Source organism: Mustela erminea, chromosome 1 (genome assembly GCF_009829155.1).
Source record: "Mustela erminea isolate mMusErm1 chromosome 1, mMusErm1.Pri, whole genome shotgun sequence".
Classification (NCBI taxonomy): Eukaryota; Metazoa; Chordata; class Mammalia; order Carnivora; family Mustelidae; genus Mustela; species Mustela erminea.
Window position 1 is genome coordinate 62,641,215 of NC_045614.1, and position 20,796 is coordinate 62,662,010.

Here is a 20,796-nt window from a genome sequence, read left to right on the forward strand (position 1 = left end):
GGAGGCGCAGGTGAATCTCTAACAACCTTCCCCCGCACCCTCCCCCGCACTTTCCCCGCAGCGACCGGCCCACGGTCGCTCCATCCCTGGTCCCCTTGATCCGGTGGTGGGTGAGAGGCATAACGTCTTGAGGGCGCAGTGGTGTGTACCTTTAGTGCCTCTTGATAGGTGGATAAGCCATTTGCACATGGTTAGAGTAAGACCTCAGAGCCGCCATTCCAACTCAGGTCTGAGCCCAAAACGTATGCCATATTAGACGTCTTCATGACACCTGGCTTTGAAGTCGCAGTCTAGAAGTCCTAACTTCTAATTGCTTTGTACCTCCTTAGGAGTGTCTTGACAAGACAGTACTCCATGGTGGCTTAGGACCCTCAATCAGAGTGCAGAGGTTTAGATGGCCGCTCACCCACTTTCCTCTTTGGGTGTGTTACTTCACTTTTCAGGGCTTCTTTCTCCTCTTTTTTTAAATTGAGAATAATGGTAACGGTATCATATATGAAAAGTATACAATAAATATTATTTATACATTTATATAAATAAGTTACTATGATGAAGATGATTAGACCATAGGTTTCTTGTGAGGATTAAAGGTTGCAATGTAAAGCATTTAGGGAAGAATCTGGCGCGATGTCATTAAGTGCTCTGTAGTGTTAGCGATTTTTCCTTCGTCGTATTTTATCTTGATGGAATATAAATTTCGGACTGCTGAATGCCTGCTGACAGAGTAAAGGTATGTTTTAGGCACTCCCACCCAATGGATTTTGTTCCTTTTGCAGCACCCAGGTGGGGGTGCTGAAGTGTCAGTGTTGTTTTGATTGCTTCATGGGTCCACACCCCTACCCAGGAATACCTATTATAAAATCATTCTGTATAATCCCCTGTACCTCTGACCCTAACTGGTGGAACTAGGTCAACTGGAATCTTTCCAGGGACTGTGGATCTGGAAGTCTCTCTAGGTGGCAAAGCTGTGACATAGAAAACTCGGCACTATCTGTAGCTTTGTTTCCTGCTAAGTGGACAAAGGACCAGATGCATCTTGCACAGAGCAACAGTGGAGGAAGCTGAGACTTAAGTGAAGGGCTAGTGCTGCAATGTTGTGATCCCAGCTGCCAAGGCTCCTGAAGCCCCTCCACAGCTTGCCTTTACTCAAAGCTTGGTTGCCCCAGGATCTTTCCAGTAAAACCCCCTTTTTGTTTAATGGTTTCTGTCATTTGCAACCAAGAGTCCCTATAAATACAACCAGACAACACTGGTACATCTGTAAGTTTCAATTTACAGAATTTACTAATACATTCATCACTTTAGATTTATTTCTCAAGGCCCTCCTAAATGCCGTGTGCTGTGTTAAACACCAGAATGAGATAAGTGGTAGGTGACTTTTCCTCATCCAGACCCATACTTGGACACAACAGTGAACCCCACACTTGGCCCCAAGATGTCAAGAACTGCAAGGGCTGCCTGACTTAGGGCAGGGTACCTCCCTCCCCAGTGAAGGAATTGGACCAGTAGTTTCTAAACTGTAATTGGCGGGGGTGGGCATCCATAGTGTTCCACAGGGGCACGTGAGATTTAAGGGCAGGGATGGGAGGGCAGACTTAATGGCCCCTGAACCCTCTTCTACTTGCTCACTTGAGCAAGCCTGTTTTTCTAAAATCAGCTTCTTTCTTTGATGAACCAATTCCTTTGCTGAGGGAAAAGTGTGACCATAATGACCTCTCTGGTCCAACCTTCCAGCATTTCTAGTTCTGAGATCCTCTTTTAATGTTAGCCTTCCTTTCCTTCTCTGCACTTATCATTAGGGGCACTCACTAACAAAAGGTGAACAGTCTAAATCTGAGAGAGCAAAATGGGCCATAAGCTGTGACCCCTGGTTCCTAAATAAAGAGTCCCTTAGTCAAAAATTGTTCTCTAAGAGTTCCAAACAGGTTTGTTTAATTTTCATATTAAAGCATGAAGAAAAAGGCATTAACCGTACCAGAAGGATCCAAAGCTGGTATTTCTCCACTTGGCAGATAAAAGTCACAGGCCAAAAAAATCTGTTACTGCAGGAAGCAGTGACATCTGGGGCTTTCTGGTTTTGTCAGGCAGTAGAGACTCATTATTTCATTAACAGGGAACCATGTTTTCATCTAGTGAGGTTAAGTCAAGAATTCCTAAACATGAGACCGGGCTTTGTTGATTCAGATCTGGGGTAGTGCCCCATAAACTATTATTTTTTTATGGATGACCCTGATACTCAACCATGCTTAGAAATGACAGAGCCTGTATTCTGCAGTAGTCCTGAATAAAACTTATTTTCCAGGATTCTCTACTCCACTTACAAAAATACTACTCAGGGGGCGCCTGGGTGGCTCAAGGGGGTTAAGCCTCTGCCTTCGGCTCAGGTCATGATCTCAGGGTCCTGGGATCATGCCCTGCTCTGCTCAGCAGGGAGCCTGTTTCCCCCACCCCCACTGCCTGCCTGTCTGCCTACTTGTGATCTCTGTTTCTGTGTCAAATAAATAAATAAAATCTTTAAAAAAAAATATTACTCAGGGTTGTCTGCAAAGTATAGGACTGGGGGTCGGGGAGGGAGGTGCAAAAATCTTGGAGATTTGGAAAATATACCCCTACCCTGCAGGAACTTACCCCAAGTTCCAGGACAGTCCATTTAGGAGAAACCCCATATTTCCAACTAGATCCTGAGCTTCTGAAGGGAAGAAATAAAGGCCTGTGCTGAGCTCCAGTACCACAGAACCATGGTGGACTAGGCACTCAACCATTAACAACTCATGTGTACAAAGCAGGAACTCACAGGGGTGTTTGAGAGTTCAGCCCTGTAAGTGAGAGAGCGCCACTGTATTGATTTCTAATTCCCATGAAAAGAAACCTCAATCCCCCACCATGTGATTAAGAGAGACACAGGGTAGTTTTATTATTATTATTTTATTTTCATATACAAAAAGATAAAACTTGAAATAGCTCTAGATTTTTCCTCCTATTCTGTTGGGGTGTGGCTGCTTCTTCACACAGGGGGAAAAAAAACTACATTCACATCGGTTTCTTTGAGGACCCAGTGCAGAGTTCAGGCAGCAAAACCCCAACTTAGCAGATCTAATTTCAAACTTGACACTCATTTCTAAAATTACCACAGTAAAAAGGAACAAAGATCCACTGCAAATGAATGAACTATGATACAATGTTCTTTCCAAAATGTCTTCATTTTGCAACTGTAATTACATGGATGTCTGCTTTAGGCCATTTCAGATGTGTGCATGTATATAATATATATAAGTGTGTGTGTGTGTGTGTGTGTGTGTGTGTGTGTGTGTGTCTGAGATAAATCAGTACACTTCAAATCCAGACAGGGTAACAGCAACACGCTTAACTCTGTGTGTGTGTGTGTGTGTGTGTGTGTGTATATATATATATTTTTAACATGATACTTTAGTATAACTTTTGTTAATTCAGTAGTACAAGCTATTTCTGTTCTATAAAATTTTTATTTTATAGCTACAAGGGTGAAAAGCGACCTATTACATTTACATCTCACATATCCTGGTATACAAACAGTACTTACTGAATTTGAGCCAAAAACCAGAAGTCTTTATTTTTAACACTTGAAGAGCTTCCTCACTTCTACAGCCTTAAGTCATATACTAGTCACATTTCCAGAGTTTGTAATTACTCATTGCTTTAAACCGCAAGAAACAGGTGAATCCAGACTTTTAATTACAATTGTTATATACAAGTTAGATAACACAGCTCAGTAAGACTTCGCTATCCATCCTAAACCCGACACACACATTCTCCACTAAGTTAGACAAGCGTTAGGGGTTTCCTTCTTTTCCTTACACGTAATGTACAAATTTAGAAGTAGCTGGTAAAACTGATAGATAAAGATGGCAAATGAGAGGTGACATTTTCTGTTGGTTCCAAAATTGGTCCTGCAAATTTTGTATTCTGCTGTGTTCTTTAACTGTGTGTCTGTTACATGGAGAAGCTCTTCACAAGAATTGACATCAAACTCAATGTGTAAGTTAAATTTACAGTACTGTAAAGTTACTCAGATTTAAGGACAAATGTGGAAAAATATTAACAGGTGAAAAATTCGGCCTTTTGACGCTACTACTAAGATCATGTCAAATTCATAAGCAGATTCTTTTGTACAGTTGAAAAATGGCATTGTGTGGATTTGTGGCATGAACTGAAATCTACAAGTATGCTTCTATTCTGCGGTAACCCTCACCCTCAGTTCTTAAGTACCACTCAATTTTCTTTGCATTTTTACAGAATTCTAGAAAAAAGTGTGTGGGGGGGAGCTGCTGGCATTTTAACAATCCCTCCAACTCACAGGAGGTCTTAATACTTCCAGATGAGGTCTCCTAAGAATCTCTATATGATCACTGGCTCTCAGACAGCCTTTGACAGTGACTTGGACACTTTCCAAATCAAAACCCCAGTGTTGCCTAATATTTCCTACTCTCATCTCTGTCGTTGCTGGTAACATTTGAATGAGCGCATTTTTCCCTTAATGGAGAAATTATTTGGCTAAACATACACTTAGCTTGTGGCAGTGCTCTGAGAAAACCCCACTTGGACTAAAGCACTTGCAGGGACTGCAGTCAACAGTCCACTGATCAGGGCAGAGATCAAACACTTCGAGGGCTGACCAGAACCCACTGGGAACACACTGACCTTAGCATCCCATGGTCAGCAGGACAGCCCAGGCAGGCAGCCTATGCTCATACAGCTGAGTTACCACTTTCAATCTTGGTCTGCCATCTATGCCCCAGAGACAAAAATTCAGATGTGGTGACTGCTGGTTAATTAAACTTTTTGAATTGGTAAAAAAGGCTCTTTAAAAATATATATATATATTTATTTAAAATACATCAAAATGACAAACAGCCATATCCCACAAGGCCTAATTTCACAGCAACATATGCTACAGACATCTTCCCAAAATGCACAGTGGTGAATGGTGGGTTTTTTTAATCCTGCCATTTAAAGGAATGTTCTACATTTGAGTTTTAATGACTGGAAATGTATTACAAAGAGCTCGTCTTTGGAACTAATTTGTGTGCAAGACCTGCCAATTGAATCACTTTACCTATTCAGACACGTGAATACTGAAAATGGCAGAATTCAAAGAGGAACCCAGGAAGCACCGTTCAGATGACACTCTAGACCCATCCCACCACAGTGCAATGAAGAGCTTGCCAGAAGCCCCTTTTTCAGTCCTTGGGAAGAGTTTGACTTTAAAACAAGTGCGTGCCCATACTCGGCAGGGTTCCTACGTGTGTATGTTATAAGCCTGCAGTATCGAGAGGACCCAGATGGTGACACGGTTCAACATGAGGTCTGAGGTAACTGGTTCTTCAAATACCTGGAGCACAGAACTGCATCCAGAAATTACAGCTGGGAGAAAGGAAAAAGGTGGGGTTTCGGGCTAAAAGACCAGTAGAAAAGACCAGTAGAAAAAAAGCTTACAGCAGTTGCTTTTGAGGGGAGGCAGGTGACAAAAACAAAGGCACAACAGAATTACATTCCAAGACACGTGGCTGGAGAGCAGAGAAACATTCTTACACAGGGAGCAGGGAAACTCACTAGACTTACACGGGTTAGTTCCTGGACTGCTACTAGACCTGCTGAAACTAAATTTACTCCAAGTATAAAAGGGGTAAAGTGTAAAACTTCACTATGAACCAGACTGAATAAAAAGCACATCTGGCTTAAAACGACACATCAGGGATTCTCCTGACAAAACCATCCCAACCAGTATACTTCTGGGTGCAGCAGCCTGGGTCAGGGGACAGGTCTTCAGCTGGGCCTCAGGACTGACAATGACGATACAGAGAATGAGCTTCATTATTCACCTTCCCTGTATCCCCACCCAAAAGGCTCACCTAAATAACCATCCACTCTCTACCCCAAAATAAAAAGGCTAACATGAAGACCGCCTCCCATCCCCTGGCGGCCATGCTGACCTTTGCAGGAAGAGCAGGAAGGGCTATGTGATGGCTGGAAGATGCTCTCTGGTATGGGGCTCTGAGTTTCCTCAGAGGGCTCCCAGTTGTGACTCGCTACCTGAAAGCAGAGAGCTGCCCCCAAGCACTCTCACGTCCAAGAGGCCCTGACCAGAGCAGACACAAAGTGCCTGACAGCTCGCCATTTCACCTGATCACTGTGTCCACACACCCCCTCCTTTTCTGAATAATACGTCAACCAGAAATTCTGTCCTGAAAACTGGAAAATTTGGTCCTAGATAATTCAGTTTTGTGGATTCCTCAAATCACAATCTCTCAGTTCAAATGTTTATATAGCCTGAATCTTACTCATCCCAACCCGCCCCAATCCACACTCCCGCATAGTTTCTGTTTCTTAAAACACCCTCAGACAACTACATCCTATGGCAGGAACTCACAAACTCATTTCTAACCTCAGAATCCTTTGTTCAGAAGAAATCTCAGGAGGAAGCACAAATGTAAAACACACCGCAGGCTCTTCCTGCCGCTCCGCAGCCCTTTGCCTCCCAATCTGCAGGGGGCGGAGCTGGAGCATCACTGTCCCACCCAGCCACAAGTGGAGTTCTGGCCAAACGAGACCCATAAGGGCCTGCAATCTGCCAGTGTATCACGAGAATCCATATGAGCACTAGGTAAAAGCTCCACACCACTCACACTCCAGTGTACATTGATCCTGAAAGGTAAAGCTCCTTACTCTGATTACAAAATCATTCTCATTCAAACTCACTAGACTTTATAAAAATAATCTGTGGTATAAAACAATCTCCACACTGTGCAGAAGAATCTGTCAGGTGATAAAACTAAATATATATGTAGAGCTATAGATTTTTTTAAAGTAAAATTTCAAGTGTCATATCTCTATTATAGAACCTATTCTTTTATTTACAATGCTACCTAACAACATTCCAATGCAAACGTGATTGGGAAAAACAGATAATGATCCCATGCCCAATCAACAGCAGAAATTCCCAGGACTCAAGACAGAACATATCCATTTGTTAAAACAAAACAAAAAAATAAAAATAAAAATAAAAATAAAACCCATCCTCATCTGCCTAAAAAGCATTAGCTAATAATGGGTCATACTTTTCATAACTGTGAGCTCAAAAATGTAAACTTTGCAAATAAATGTAACACTTTCCCACAGATGCCCAGAGAGCCCATGTTTGAATAATCCATTGCATACACGCGTATGCCCGAGGGTATACTTCTCTGGAGTCCTGTGGTGGGTGTGCAGTGGCTCTCAGAATTGCATAGGCCCCGGACAGTCCAAAGATCCTCCCGGATAGGAACGGCAGCACAGGGCCCATCACCACACACTGGCATTTAGAGACTGCGCATTCTAATTCATGAGGAAAAACCACTTGTATGATCTCTATAAGCTGCCATAGGAGCAAATAAAGGATCACTGGTTTTGGCACTACAGGGATACGTGGAGTACCACAATCAAAAAGTCCGGCTTCTTTCACACCCGGAAGATAAAGTCACAAAAATTTAAAAGCTTGGTAAAACTTAAACAGTGATAAATCATTTAAATTCAAAATCTTGTCCAAACCAAAGTTTACAATGGACCCCAAATGAGTATAAAATAGAAATATTCAAAATATCCCTCTAGATAATTTGGACTTTTATTTGATGAGTTTATGGGTCTCTTGGACCCACTGTTTTTAAAATGTAGCTGAGTCAACTGAATTAATTTCCAAGGGGGGGCATTTTAAACTTCAATTTCTTTTTGCTACAAAACTAAATCATTACTTTAAAAAACTTGTCCAAGCCTTCTAAAGGTTTGGGATACATTCATAGGTGGACTGCTGGTTACAAATCAACTACCAGGAATCTTACTTAAATAACTATGCATATAACCCTGAATTCATGAAATCTAGACTGAGAAGATAAACAGTTCATCAACTGAATTACTGGGCCTGTTTCTTTACCTAAAACATTAATGTGAACACCTAGAAGCTACTGATTAATTTATTAGTTCAGCTTTTATAAACACCCATTAACTAAAGAATTCATGGCACCCAAATGAGAAATAACTACCTTGTCCTCTTTCCCTTGTGGCTGCTCACCCTAGATGGGAGGCAGGGAGAGCAGATGAGCCAACTCACTGCACTTCTGAGAAAGCTGTGGTCTAGCGAGCCCCTGAAATATGAACCAGGCCTGGCCATATCACCAAAGATAAACCCAACAGGCTACTGAAATAGCTGGGACTGACAATCAATCTAAGTTAGCTACAAGAAAATGCTCTCTAATTCAGATACCCATCTAGTGAGCCAAGTTCTGAGGAATGACACTTGGCTGTTCGACTTCTAGTACCAATTCCAAACAATGACACACATTTGCTTACCATATTGCTAAAAACCACCAAACCCTCATATTACCGGTATGTGCTGGCAACTTTACATGGCACCCTAAAAAAGGGCAAAATTCCACTTGCAAGAGGGCCACCCAGTCATCCCACTACAGATGGAATAGCCGCCTCCCTACCCTCATGGCTCAGAGCATCGGTGCCATATGACAGGCTTTCTGAGCCACACACACATAGGTGCTGGGGTTGCCACCAAAGCAACACCACACACACAGTTCAAGCACTCAGTGCAGAGTGTCAGGGTAGCAGGAAGCAAGAAGGTGGCAACCGGAGAGAAAGGTGACAGACCAGAAAGGTGCTGGGTCACCTGCTTTGCTTTTCTAAAGCATGACATGACAAGCCATGACAAGAAGACTGGCCTGGCCCCTAGGGTCAATGAAGAACTAGTTCGGTGGCCTGGAGGAGAAATTCTGAACTGGGCTGAGAACAAAGGAGTGGGGGGCTCAAGCCACTTGAAGATGTTCAAAGCTAAACACGATCTCTCTTGTTCTGCACATATGCCCAAGTCCAGACAGGAGGAATTCTGAATCAGGAGCAGCTGGCACACATGGGGAACCCCACCCCAGGCAGCCCTGATCCCCCTGGGCACCTACACCTAGAGAGCCATGTTGAACAATGAAGGACAAGCTGGGCCATGTTCAACAGTGAAGGCCAATGATGAGCCAATGATACTCACCACTTCCCTTCACAGCCAGGTCTCCCTTCCTCCTAAGAACACTCCACCTACAGCCCTCACCCTGAGTAACTCACTCAAAGGACTCCTGGGAGGGACCAACAATCCCAGGAGAAAACCTGGCTGATGCAAGTCCCTAAGGACCATGTCCAGGGCCTCCGCTGGCCCATCAAGAGTTCCTTACAGGACAGTGTGACACAGTGGCCTCTGTACCACTCATTTCCTCCTTCTGTTGCTCATTTCTGTCTTTCTCTGGCTTGGGATGTCTTTCCAGTGATCATGGACATTTTCAAACAGAACACATTCTCTCCCAAAGCCCAGCCCACAGCCAGATGCCTGTGTGGATGGAAGAACACCAGAAAGGAAGGAGCAAGGATCCTCAGCCACTTCCCTTTCCTGACTTGACCACCCTCTCACCCTAGGTGGGGCAGCATCCCCCACAGGCAGGCAAAATGATGTGTCAGATTCCTACAAGTCTTCCACAAGAGCTTGTGGGGGTGGGGTTGGGAGTGAGGAGTAGTTCTCTGAGCTCTCCAGAAGCAGACAATACATGAAATTTTTGTGGAAAAGAGCAGACAGAGGCCCTATAACCCAAAAAAGCCTAAACCAGTGCTCTAAATGGTTCACTCCCCAAAGAATACATGACAGCACAAAGACACTTTATCTGAGGGAAAAGACCCACCCAGGCTCCCAGGGGCATGCCCTAGAAAAAGATTACCCACCTTTTTCTGCCATCAACAGCAGTCAAGGATACTGCCTGATGGGTGCACTTTACACCACAGCATAAGGGAAAGGCAGCCTGAAGCCCAAAGAACTCGCGCTCCCAGACTCCCCTTTCCCCAGCCACACCACACAGGAACCACCTCCAGACATTCTGGTGCCCAGGCCCCAAAGCCACCACGGCAGCTGAGCACAGGGTTGGCAAAGAGGGAGCTCACCCAGATAAAAGGCATGAAGGCCAACGGGAAGGCCTGCCCTGTTGGTACTGATAGCTGACCAGCAAGGCCCACACCAAGGCCACAGCTCAACCCTCCACAGCCAGGCCAAACACGTCAAGCCAAAATTGTTACAACAATCAAGCCAAAAGAAAAATCACCCAGAGGAAATCTAAAACCAAATGGAGAGGCAGGGGTTTAGTGTTCCACACTGGGTAGGATGAGGGATCTGGTCATTCCTATGGTGAATCAGCTACATCTGTTAGTGGTTTATTTGTCGCTGAGGGTAAAAAGCAGAGACCAGAGAATTAGAGATGCACTGCCTGAGGTGAAAGCTAAAGAAATTAGATATGGCACTTTTCAATAAATATTTTAAAGCTTCTTAAAGAAATAAGTGGAAAAGAAAAGCAACTGCTGTAAGGCCTGTTTTGCTGTTAAAAATTATTCCGAGGGAAGAAAAATACCACAGCACAAAATAGTTTAAAAAAAAAAAGAAGACAACACAGCTTACGAAACAAAAAAACAACACACACACACACACACACACACACAAACAAACCTGTCCCTGTAACCACCCTGACCAGCTCAGAGCTTGACCCATGAAGCAAAAACACAGCACCCTGTGCCCAAACACAGAGAAAAAGGGACACAGCCAAGTGGCAGGTCCGATGCACATGGCATGCCAAGTGGGGAGTGTGCGCGCTCAGACTGTGACTCCAGGGCACTCGCCACTCCGGACACACCACTCTATCACAGACTGTCCCAAGTCACGGTGTGGACTCACAGAGACACTACTGGCCTCCTCCACGACTGCTGCTGCTCAAAGAAAATCACCTCAAGCACACCTAAGGGCCACAGTCTAACCGAGTTAAAGTGGGGTTACCTGTCATTCTGAACACCGACCAACCACGCTGAGGGAAAGATCTGAACCTCCATTCAAGTCAAGAGGAGGCACCCTTCTCCCCTGCTCACCCAGGTCAACCTCTCCCCATTGCTCACCAACTCACCTACCCTCAAAATGAAAGAGATCCAGTTTTTAAATAAAAGTCTCAAGAAACCAGAGGGAAACACCTTCACAAACAAGAGTGATGAATGCCCAGACGGCCCAGACAGCCAATCTACAGTTGATGACAATTATTTACAAGGGGGCGTTATCAAACAAAAATGGTAGCACTCCCTAGAAGATTCACACTTTTTTTCTTTTTCTCTATTTCTTTTAAACTTTGTCATAAAAGCCAACTTACATTAAAATATACTTACTACAAGACAACACAACTAATAAAATATATAATAAAACTTACACAAGTAGAAAATTCTGAGGTATTTCTGGTTTGAGGTGGTCTGTGGTCGTGAAGTTTTAATTCTTTTACTTTTCAAAATTTAAACCTCGGAAGCCACATCGCAAAGCATGTGTGTATATGTGGATGTGTGTTTCGTTTTTAAAAAAATTTGCATGTTTCATAAATTAAAAAAATTCAAATGTTGAAACAGCAGCATAAGAACATTCACTGACTAGAGCAAGGTTATGGCATAATAGAGAAACAGTTTTTAGAATATGCACCTCTTTGAGGGGTCTGGAGAAAGCCGTGTGCACGAGACACGTGAAGGGACAGCAGTGTCACCACACAAGGCAGAGCCAGCGCCGCAGGATGCTCTGATCTCCCAGGCAGGCCGCAGCAGCCCCGCCCAGGGAGCCCTCTTGCTCTGGCTGTGTAGGGCGCCCGGTGGGCATTTCCCTGACCTGTGCCAGGAGGAAGCAACGTGTTTGAACTCCTTCCTCCGTTACAGATATTTACAGCATTGTCTTATGAAAAACACAGTCACTAAAACATGATGATTTCTACCCTTGCCTAACCTTAAAATGAGGGCAGAGAAAACATTCTGTCCAATGCCCAAGCCCAAGTCAGCGGGAAAAAACTGGTCAGGGCCAAAAGATGAGTCAGAGCCACACCTGCCTTCAGACTTTCTCCAAACCCCTTCTCGCATTAATGCTTGGCCTCCACACGGTCCTTCCCCTCGATTCTTGGTTACCTGAGAAGTAGCCTCCTAACAAAGGATGTTGCTCCGAACGTGCCCGAGTCCAGTGTAGCTCTGTTCCAAACCCCATCCTCAGCTCTGTCCTCCCCTTCCAACTCTGGTCCAAACCATCCTCGTTGTCATCCCCGTTTTTCCTCGGTCAGGACAACACCCGTTAATCCGTGAAAGACACATCTGCTGTTTCTTAAACTCACTGTCTAAAAAGGGAGAAAAACAATAAGGGCGAGGGTGGGGGGGCGAGGGCAGGGGGAAATTCCTCCTCTGAGGAAGGTGTGTTCTTAATGTAACAGTCTTCAAAGGTTTCTCTAGGTAGAGTTTGCAGCATTGAGTTTCCTAAGACAGGAGATGGGTTTCTTTGTGTCACAGATTCTTAGACAACAAACAAAGAGAAGGCGGGAAAAATGAACCCCAAGGGACAGGAGGTGGCTGAGGCTCTTCAGCATGGCGCTGGTTCCGCATTCACAGCTCAGCACCTCAACGCCTGCTGACGCATCCGCTGTTTGCGATACAGTAGAGCAGTGTGCTGGTAAAAACTGATCCAATCCAAAAAATAATATTAATAATAATAATTATAATAATTATAATAATAATAAAAAGTCAAGGTAAAATAGCAGCTGCATTTCATGTGTTTGTTGGTGTTACGGATTTCCAAAACAAAACACAACTTTTTTTCCTTTCCTCTTCAGATCCACTCGTGTCCTGGGCTTATTAGATGCTCGACTCCTTAGGGGGCAGGTCCACATTGGTGACGGAGGTCACCAGGGAGACAAGACAGTCCGAGGTAGTGCCATTAACCGACCTCCGGATCAGGGACACCCGCTCCTCCACGCAGCCCGCAGACAGGCGAGCCTCTGCGTCGTGGTCCCAGCACTCCTCGATGGTCACGCACAGCTGGGCCAGGCCCTGCACATTGGTGCAGAGAGGGAAACGGGAAAAGACAGCATGGTCAGTGGCCCTCAGCAGACAAGCATGGGGGACAGGTGAACTTGAGGATGTACCTGAGGATCAGGCAGAGCCCACTGGTCCCAACCCCAGCAGCCCGTCAGCTAGCAGAGGCCTAGGGGACCTTGCAGGAATCCGGACGCCTTCCCTCCCAGCAGTTACCATCCTGAGCCTGCTGGCCTCCCTCCACAGCCTCAGCACAGGAAGGGGACAGGGCAGGTAATGCAGGCCGCTCCGGGGGCAGACCCAGCTGCTTGCCTTGGGGCAGTGACATTCGAACATCTTACATGAATCTCAAATCATGCAGGGGCCCACTGTGCACAGCTTCAGTTACAGTGGCGACCACAGGAGTGCTTCACCCCACCCATCCCACTCCCCACAACCCCCAGGGCCCCTCCCAAGAATCTGGGGCACATGGCCTGACAACCTCCACTGGCATACACACAGTGGAGCCAGGAAAGGCCAATGCCCATATCCAAGGCATCTCTGGCCTGCTCAGCACCAGACCACACCGAGATCTCTCTGCACCTTGCGCTCCTCATCAGGGAACTGGCCTGGCCGCCAGTTCTGCCCTGGAAGACTGAGAAGTCTGAGGCAGAAGGGACAGACTCTGGCCCAGCCTGTATGTCCCCGTGTCTCAGTTTTCTCCATCAGCAGCCCCAGACTCCAGAGAGCAGCACTGCAACTGAACTTGGCCCCTGATGGCATGTATGGGAGACTGCCAGCCTCCAGTGGCCCCAAGGCTGTCCTGTATCTGAAAGAACCGGGAGGTGTACGGCAGGGAGAGCCTCAATGGAGCTGAAGGCAACTGGTAAACAGTTTACGTGCAGAGGTCTTTTGTATAATATCCCCACACTGGAGAGGACAAGATGCCACTCGGCTTGGTCCTTTGCCCAGAAAGAAAAGGAAGGCAGAGAACAGATAATATTTCATAAGAGGTAACCCATACTAAGCATTTATGTGATAGCTGTCCTGCCAAGTAATTTATAATTACCAGTTAAATGTATTACTACCCTGAGGAGACAAAGGCTCAGAGAAATAAAGCAATCTGCCAGAAGCCACACAGCTATCGATGGGAAGATCCAGGACTCAAACCCAGACGTGTCAGGCCCAGGGCCAGTGGGCTCTCATCCACAAATGGTCTACAGAGAGGCCACATGGGCCCTGAAGGAACAGACCGACAGGCCCCATCACTCCAGGCCCAACTGCAGAGCCACCTCCCTGCCGAGCCAGAACCTCCCCAGACACACTCCTGATGGAAGGGAGACAATGCACTAAGTGGCCTCTGACCCACAGGAGAGGAGGAAACAGTCCTGCTGCCTGAGGCATCCTCGTCCTCCGTCCCACCTAGATGGGCCTCCCTCTCACCTGCCCTACACGGTCCCCTGCCACCCAGGCCGCTCACCGGGTGCTTCAACCAGTGATCCTTAATGGCAGGCCGCATCTTCTTGTGCACGACAACCTCTTGCAGCTCCTCCAGGGACGGGTGCTGGCCGATCTCTTCCTCGAAGGGCAGCATGTACTCATCCACAGGGCCTGGGGGGGAACAGAGAGCCCAGCAGGGTCACCCCGAGGGCTCGTGGCCCCTGAGCCCACAGCCCGGAAACTCGGGGCTGCCGCCTCACTCACCATCCGCAGCCTTGCAGCGGGACACGAGCTCCCACAGCACCAGCCCCATGGCGTACATGTCAATACGCAGGAAGGCGTCTCTCTGGAAGTTGATGGCTCCCTCCAGCACCTCAGGGGCCATGTACCGCCGCGTGCCCACCTACACAAGGACAGGGCAGGGGGCCCATCATAACCACAGCACATGAGAGCCCCGCCCGAGCCCACTAGACGGGGCTAGGACGACAGCATTCAGAGGACACCGCTGGGGACGACAGCCCTTGCCTCACCACACTCGTGGGGAGCTCACGAGAGGTCACGGTATATGTACAACACCCCAAGGAGAACTGAAAAACACCACACACTCAACACGACAGGACTCTCACACGGAACTGCTACCTACTTCCTCGAAACACGAGCACTGCGAGGAGCTACCTACTTGGTGTGCATTTTCCTGAGACTAAGATCAAAAACAGAGGGGCTGAAAAATACTTAAAAATATTGACAACAATTGTTCTAAGAGAATTTCTTCAGGCTTAACTTTTAGGTACGTTTTCTAAGTTTCTGGTTTGGATTCTTAGTCGAGTTCCTTCTATATTATATTGCTTTACAATTCTGCTGAAAGGGAAAAGAGAGACTGAGGCTGCAAGGATGAGTACCGACCCCACTGGGAAAGCTGGGTCTGACTGACTGACCTTCAGGGCTGTGCTACCCTCCAGGGCTGGCCTGCCCCACAGGGAAGACGAGTGTTGCTCTCGGAGTTCCCGGACAGCTCTGAGCTCACACCGACCCTTGTCCCTGTGTCTTGCCAGTTGGGCCCCAGAAGGGCAGTGTCCACCCTTGTGCCAGCCCCCCTCCTGCACCCCTGAGGCTCATTACCTGCCCATGAGTGTCCCCTGGAGGTTTTCCTGGCTCAAACCGAACAGCCAGACCAAAGTCAGCCAGCACGGCTGTGAGGTCACTCTTGAGCAATACATTCTTGCTTTTGAAGTCCCTGAGGAGACAAGTGGACTGAGATGAAGAGGAATACTATGCTTCCTGCTCCTGGCTTCCCACCTTGACCCTGAGATACTGGAGCTTGTGCCTTCCAGCCCCCAGAGACTCAGACCAGGCCATCGCACAGGTGGGCTGCTTTGGGACACCCTTCCACCCCTCACCCCCCTCAATGTCAGAATCGCTCAATACCTTTCTGCCACAGCTGTCAAAGCAACACTGATCACAATGGCTGGGCAGACCCCATTCTAGTCCCCATAGTATCAAAGGCTAGCATCTGCGTTCTTGGAGGGGCCAAGGTCAGGCCTACTGGCCTGGATGAAGGCTTCTGGGGAAAAATGTCCACAAGCTGGGATGGGAGTGACACGAAGAATGAACCTGCCCGGGTTTCTGCACCAGCCCAAGGGGCTCGCGTCAGGGTAGAGCTGGGCGCTGGCGGTGCACGTTCAGCTCCACCTTGTGTTAACAGGGGTGCGTGCGCTCCTCGGTCTCCCCAGTGCCTGTGTCAGTCTTGTTGTAAGGAATGAAGCTCAGGGAGCAGTAAGTATACATGCTCAGGACCACCCAGCTCACTAATTGAGCACTGCCATTAGGTCAAACCATATGGAAGAGTCAACATTCAACTACTTTTGGCCTACAAAAATCACAATTTCACACTGTAAGCCTTAAATGTCATTGATATTATTACCATGAGGGGCCCCTGAGCTTTGAGTCCTGGGACCCAAGATTCTTTTCCCTCCCTCACAGGCACAGAGCTACCCTACACCAAGTCTGACGGCCAACCTCTCAGCTTCTCTGCACTACTGTCCTTGCTCTGTACGATGGAGCTGAGAAACACCCTCATCTCACAGACAACGAGTGTCTGTGAGATACTAAGACGAACCTGGCCTTGTGTTTCTGAGCGTTCAGAGGAGTGCCAGCACTGGGTGAGGACTGTGATGAACAGTCACTACGGCGGTCCTCAAGGGGTAGCCCCAGAACCCCAAAGAGTCCCTGACACTGTTTCAGGGGAACTGCAAGACCAGAATTCTTTTCATTCATAATCCATTCTTTGTCTTTGTAAATTCATTCTCAGGAAAAGAGTGTTCCAGCGGCTACATACATGGGATATCATCACTCTGAGTTAACAGAACGTGAGTACTCTGACATAGCAAATATCTGTAGACATAACCCATGTACACAGAAGCTTTCTTTAAGACTGTAAAGAGATCCTGGGGCCCCTGGGTGGCTCAGTGGGTTAAGCATATGACTTGACTTCCGCTCAGGTCATGATCTCAGGGTGATGACGTGACCATGCTGGGCATGGAACCTACTTCAGATTCTCTCTCTCTCTCTCCCCCCCTCCGCCCTTCCCCCCACCACCAAGCATGGGTGTGCACTCTCTCTCTCTCAGGAAAAAAAAAAAAAAAGGAATGTAAACAGATCCTAACCAAAAAGTTTGAGAACTGCTGAACCAACCCTCCAACTGAAGTAATGGGAGTCAGCACTTCCTCATGTGGCCACCAGAGGGCATGAGAAAACCAGCTTTCGAGGAAAGGGCGGAAGGCAGAGGGAAGGGCCAGATGGCCCCCCCAACACAGAGCAGTTAAGCATCTTTATGAAATGGAAAAGCCCCCTGCCTCCACACCCAGGCCCTGTTCTCACCCTCCAACTCTCTGCAGCTCCACACCAAGCACAAGGAGGGCAACTGCTAAGCCAGGTACCTGTGGGCAATAGACGGCTTATGGCCCTCTCCACGGCACCAGGGCACGTCCTCATGAAGGTACGAGAGGCCTCTTGACATGGTCTCTGCCACGTGACACAGTTCATTCCATGTGATGATGTTCCCCTTGAGGTAATCCGTGAGGGAGCCCTACAGGAGATAGCACAGAACTTGGGCACAGGCTCTGGGAACAGAACAGGACCCAGTCGGGCCCCAGGAGGACAGGACTGTCTCAATGGACAGAGGCAGGCTCCCCTCCTGGGAGACTGTGATCGACATGGAATGTATGTGAAGCTAATAGGGTTGGGACCCTCTGGGGGTTAGAGGGTGTTAATCACGAAGTCACTGCACTTATTCCTAAAAATTTATCCCAGAGTTAGAGGAGTTCTTGTAGGCATTCATGTCCACACTGAGGAAGGGTCGCCCTAGGGTGGAAGGCCACCTCGTCTCAGGAGCCCACAGCCTGTCACAGGATGTCCACAACCTGACTCACCTTGTCATGGAAGGCCGTGATGAGCCAGAGCTCCACCTCCAGGCTGGAGCCTCGCTTCTCAGCGGCAATGAACTGCAGCAGGTTCTCGTGCTTCATGCCAGGTGTGCTGAAGATCTCCCGTTCACTCTGCCATGACTGCTTGTCCTAAGGCAGGGATGCGGCTAAGCCCCGCTGCTGCCATGCCACCCTGCAGCAGGACCACCACCCCAGCCATCTGCAATCCCCCCACCCCAGACCAGCTCAGCTCCATAAGGGAGGCAGGCAGATGACCAGGACTGAGCTGGGCCCCAGAGCAGAGGTCAATGGTGATCCCAGAGATCACTTAGGGCTAGATTTACCTGATTTACAAACAAGGCCACTAAGGCCCAGGGAGGGAAGTGAGGGGCCCACTGCACCCACCAAATGAGATGCAGAGCCAGCCCTGGCTTTGCTAAGTGTTCTGGGCACCTGCTGGGGTAGCCTGGTGTCCGAGGCCTCTAAGCAGAACCTAATGTCAAAAACAAACCCCTGAAAACCAGAGTGGATCAAGGTTTTGCAAAGCCCAACCCCAGCCCTACAAGAAAATGCCAGTGGGGCCCGCCTCTCTCTCATCCCACCTGCACAGGCCTGATGGCCCTGGGATGGGACAGCTCCAGCTGGATAGCACAGGTGGATGACCTGGAAGCCCCTTGCTCACTTACCTGAAGTGGGAAGATCTTGACAGCCACGAAGTCATTCATGAGCTGCGCCTTCCAGACGCAGCCAAAGCGCCCCCGAGCCTTGATCTCCAGCAGCTGCAGAGGCTTCAGGCCAACCAGAGGGGATGGAGGTGGAGGTCCAGGGTCCTGGGGAAGAGGGAGGGCTTACGAGGGTCTGGCCGGGTGACCCCACCTCTACCCCTGCCCTTCACCAGCCCTGTCTCACCTCGTGGATGTCCACATGGCCGTAGGGAGGCTTGCGATGCCGGTACATCCAGAAGGCCAGCAGGACGATGAGGGAGAGGCCCCCAATGGGCAGCAGCGAATAGGCCAGCACCGTGAGCAGGGTGGGGGCTGTCGGGGGTGGCTCGTACGTGACTAGGGGACACACGGAGCCCTGTGTCACACAGCCCGCCCACCCACACACCTCAGGGGCCAGACCAGAGAGCCCCACAGCCACTCCCCACCCAACTCCAGAGCTGAAAGGAGAGCTCCAGGGCCAAGGAGAGGCCCCAGCCTGCCCTCCTGTGGCCCTCACCTTCTGGGCCCCCAGCCTCTGGCAAGTGGGTGAAGCGCTCGTTGCAGAAGTTGCCTTCACAGCAGCAGAAGTACACCTGGGGGTTCTCCTCGGTGGCCACACACTCCTGCCTGGAGGCACACAGTTTTCCATGGACCCCTCAGCTAAGGGATGCAAGCCTCACAGGGGCCTGCCCAGCTAAGCCCTCCCCAGTGACAGAGAAGCCCAAGAGGAGCCATCAGGGAACAGTGTGAACCCACCTCCCCTAAAGTGGGACCCAAATGTCAGGCAGGAGAGCCACGGTTCCACACAAAGAGCTCTCCTATGCATTGGGACAGAGCACACACATCTGCGGGACAGCTAGGACCCTGGCACCATCCCTACTTGACCAAGCAGTAAGGAGAGGCCCGTCTCCCCCTACCCTTAAATGCCAGGCTCGCTTTCACATCCTGAGGCCTAGAGGGCCCTATAGCCACAGGCAGGCTCCAGTGGGACTTGGGGGGCAAATGGAAGGGGAGGGCAGGCTCCAGCAGGACTGAATTGGGGGTGGTTGGAGGGTAGGTGCCAGTGGGACTGAGGCAGGGGTGGGACCGGAAGGGAGGACAGACTCCCCCACGGGCTCTAGAAGGGGAGGGGGGGTTCCAGTGGGACTGGGGGGCAGGTACTCCAGTAGGACTAAAGCAGAGGTGTGCCAGAAGGGGAGGACAGGCTCGCCCCAGGCTGCAGGGCTAGGGGAGTGGAGGGTGGACTCCAGGGGACTGGGTAGGGCACTCCAGTAGGACTGAGGCAGGGATGGTGCCAGGAGGGGAGGACAGACACCAGCGCACCGAGGGGATGGGGGGCAGTGAGGGCGGGCCCCGGGCTCCAGGCACCTGTCGTAGCAGTTGAAGTCGTCCAGCCAGCAGCCCTTCTTGACGAGCTCGATGGTGCCGGAGCTGTTGCGCCAAGAGGCATAGCAGTGCAGCCGCTTGTCCTGCTCGCCCTCGCAGCGCTCCAGGCCGCTCTGGTTGGTGCGCTCCAGCTCCCAGTTGGCGTTGTAATAAATGCACTCCCGAGTCTCGGCCTCCCCGCGCCCGGAACCTGTGCCCGGGAAGTGAGAGAAGGGCTGAGCAGTCCACAAACCCCTGTGTCTGCCTTCCTGAGTCCCCGGCCACTCTGAGGGGGACTGGGTGTGGGGGAGTGTGTCCAACAGCCAGACTGACGGCCACACGCACAGAAAGGGGCTCCACAGATGCCTGAGTCTCCTGTGTGGGGGTGGGGACGGCTCCCTTGCAGCAGCAGGAGTGGGGAGACCTCAAAACCCCCATGCGTAGCAGGATCACTGTGTTGGGGGGAGGGGAGACTGCTGAAAGTACCTATTCCTGGGCCTTGCCCATATTGGACATTTGAAAGGGGGGGCAGACTCTACCACAGTTTTAAACACCACCACCCTCCACCTACAGGCCCCCGCCCCCAGAACCTCCAGTGGCTCTGATGCAGACCTCAAGGACCATGTCTGGGCAAATTCCCAGAGGCAGCTTCCTGCTGCTGCTGTCCACCTCACCCCGGGAGACTTGTGTGTCCCCCACCCCACCTCAGACCCTCCAGTCCAGTGTCCTTCCTGCCTCCAGCAACAACACCTGGTGCTCAGCAGGGAAGGAGAAGGTCCTAAGAAGCAGGCCAGCATGCTCAGGGCGAGTCTCCCAAAGTCGCCACGCAGAGTATGTGCCCCAAGCAGAAAGAGGGCTGGCTGGTGGCTAGACACGGTTAACAGAATCCTCCCAGCTGGGCTTGGCCCCTGAAGACCCCTGTGAGCACTCCCCACTATTCCTGTGTCCTCTTCCACCCCCTACATGAGTGCCAT

At 49.3% G+C, this 20,796-nt stretch overlaps 1 protein-coding gene across 4 annotated transcripts in view; it reads right to left on the reverse strand.

The window, feature by feature from the left end:
• Window positions 1-3,246: 3,246 nt before the first annotated feature.
• ACVR2B (activin A receptor type 2B) overlaps window positions 3,247-20,796 on the reverse strand; it is a 40,406-nt gene continuing 22,856 nt past the window's right edge. For 2 of the 4 annotated variants that reach the window (XM_032351393.1, XM_032351453.1), the window contains exons 2-11: window positions 19,826-20,033; window positions 18,975-19,084; window positions 18,663-18,814; window positions 18,440-18,583; window positions 17,760-17,903; window positions 17,268-17,416; window positions 15,451-15,565; window positions 14,596-14,734; window positions 14,372-14,502; window positions 3,247-12,927 (exon numbers count right to left, since the gene is read on the reverse strand). In XM_032351393.1, the coding sequence (XP_032207284.1) occupies window positions 12,733-12,927; window positions 14,372-14,502; window positions 14,596-14,734; window positions 15,451-15,565; window positions 17,268-17,416; window positions 17,760-17,903; window positions 18,440-18,583; window positions 18,663-18,814; window positions 18,975-19,084; window positions 19,826-20,033 (1,487 nt within the window). In that variant the 3' untranslated portion in view covers window positions 3,247-12,732. Of the gene's footprint in view, window positions 12,928-14,371; window positions 14,503-14,595; window positions 14,735-15,450; window positions 15,566-17,267; window positions 17,417-17,759; window positions 17,904-18,439; window positions 18,584-18,662; window positions 18,815-18,974; window positions 19,085-19,825; window positions 20,034-20,796 lie in introns of those variants that run through there. The other 2 variants (XM_032351313.1, XM_032351541.1) reach the window with 2 other exon arrangements.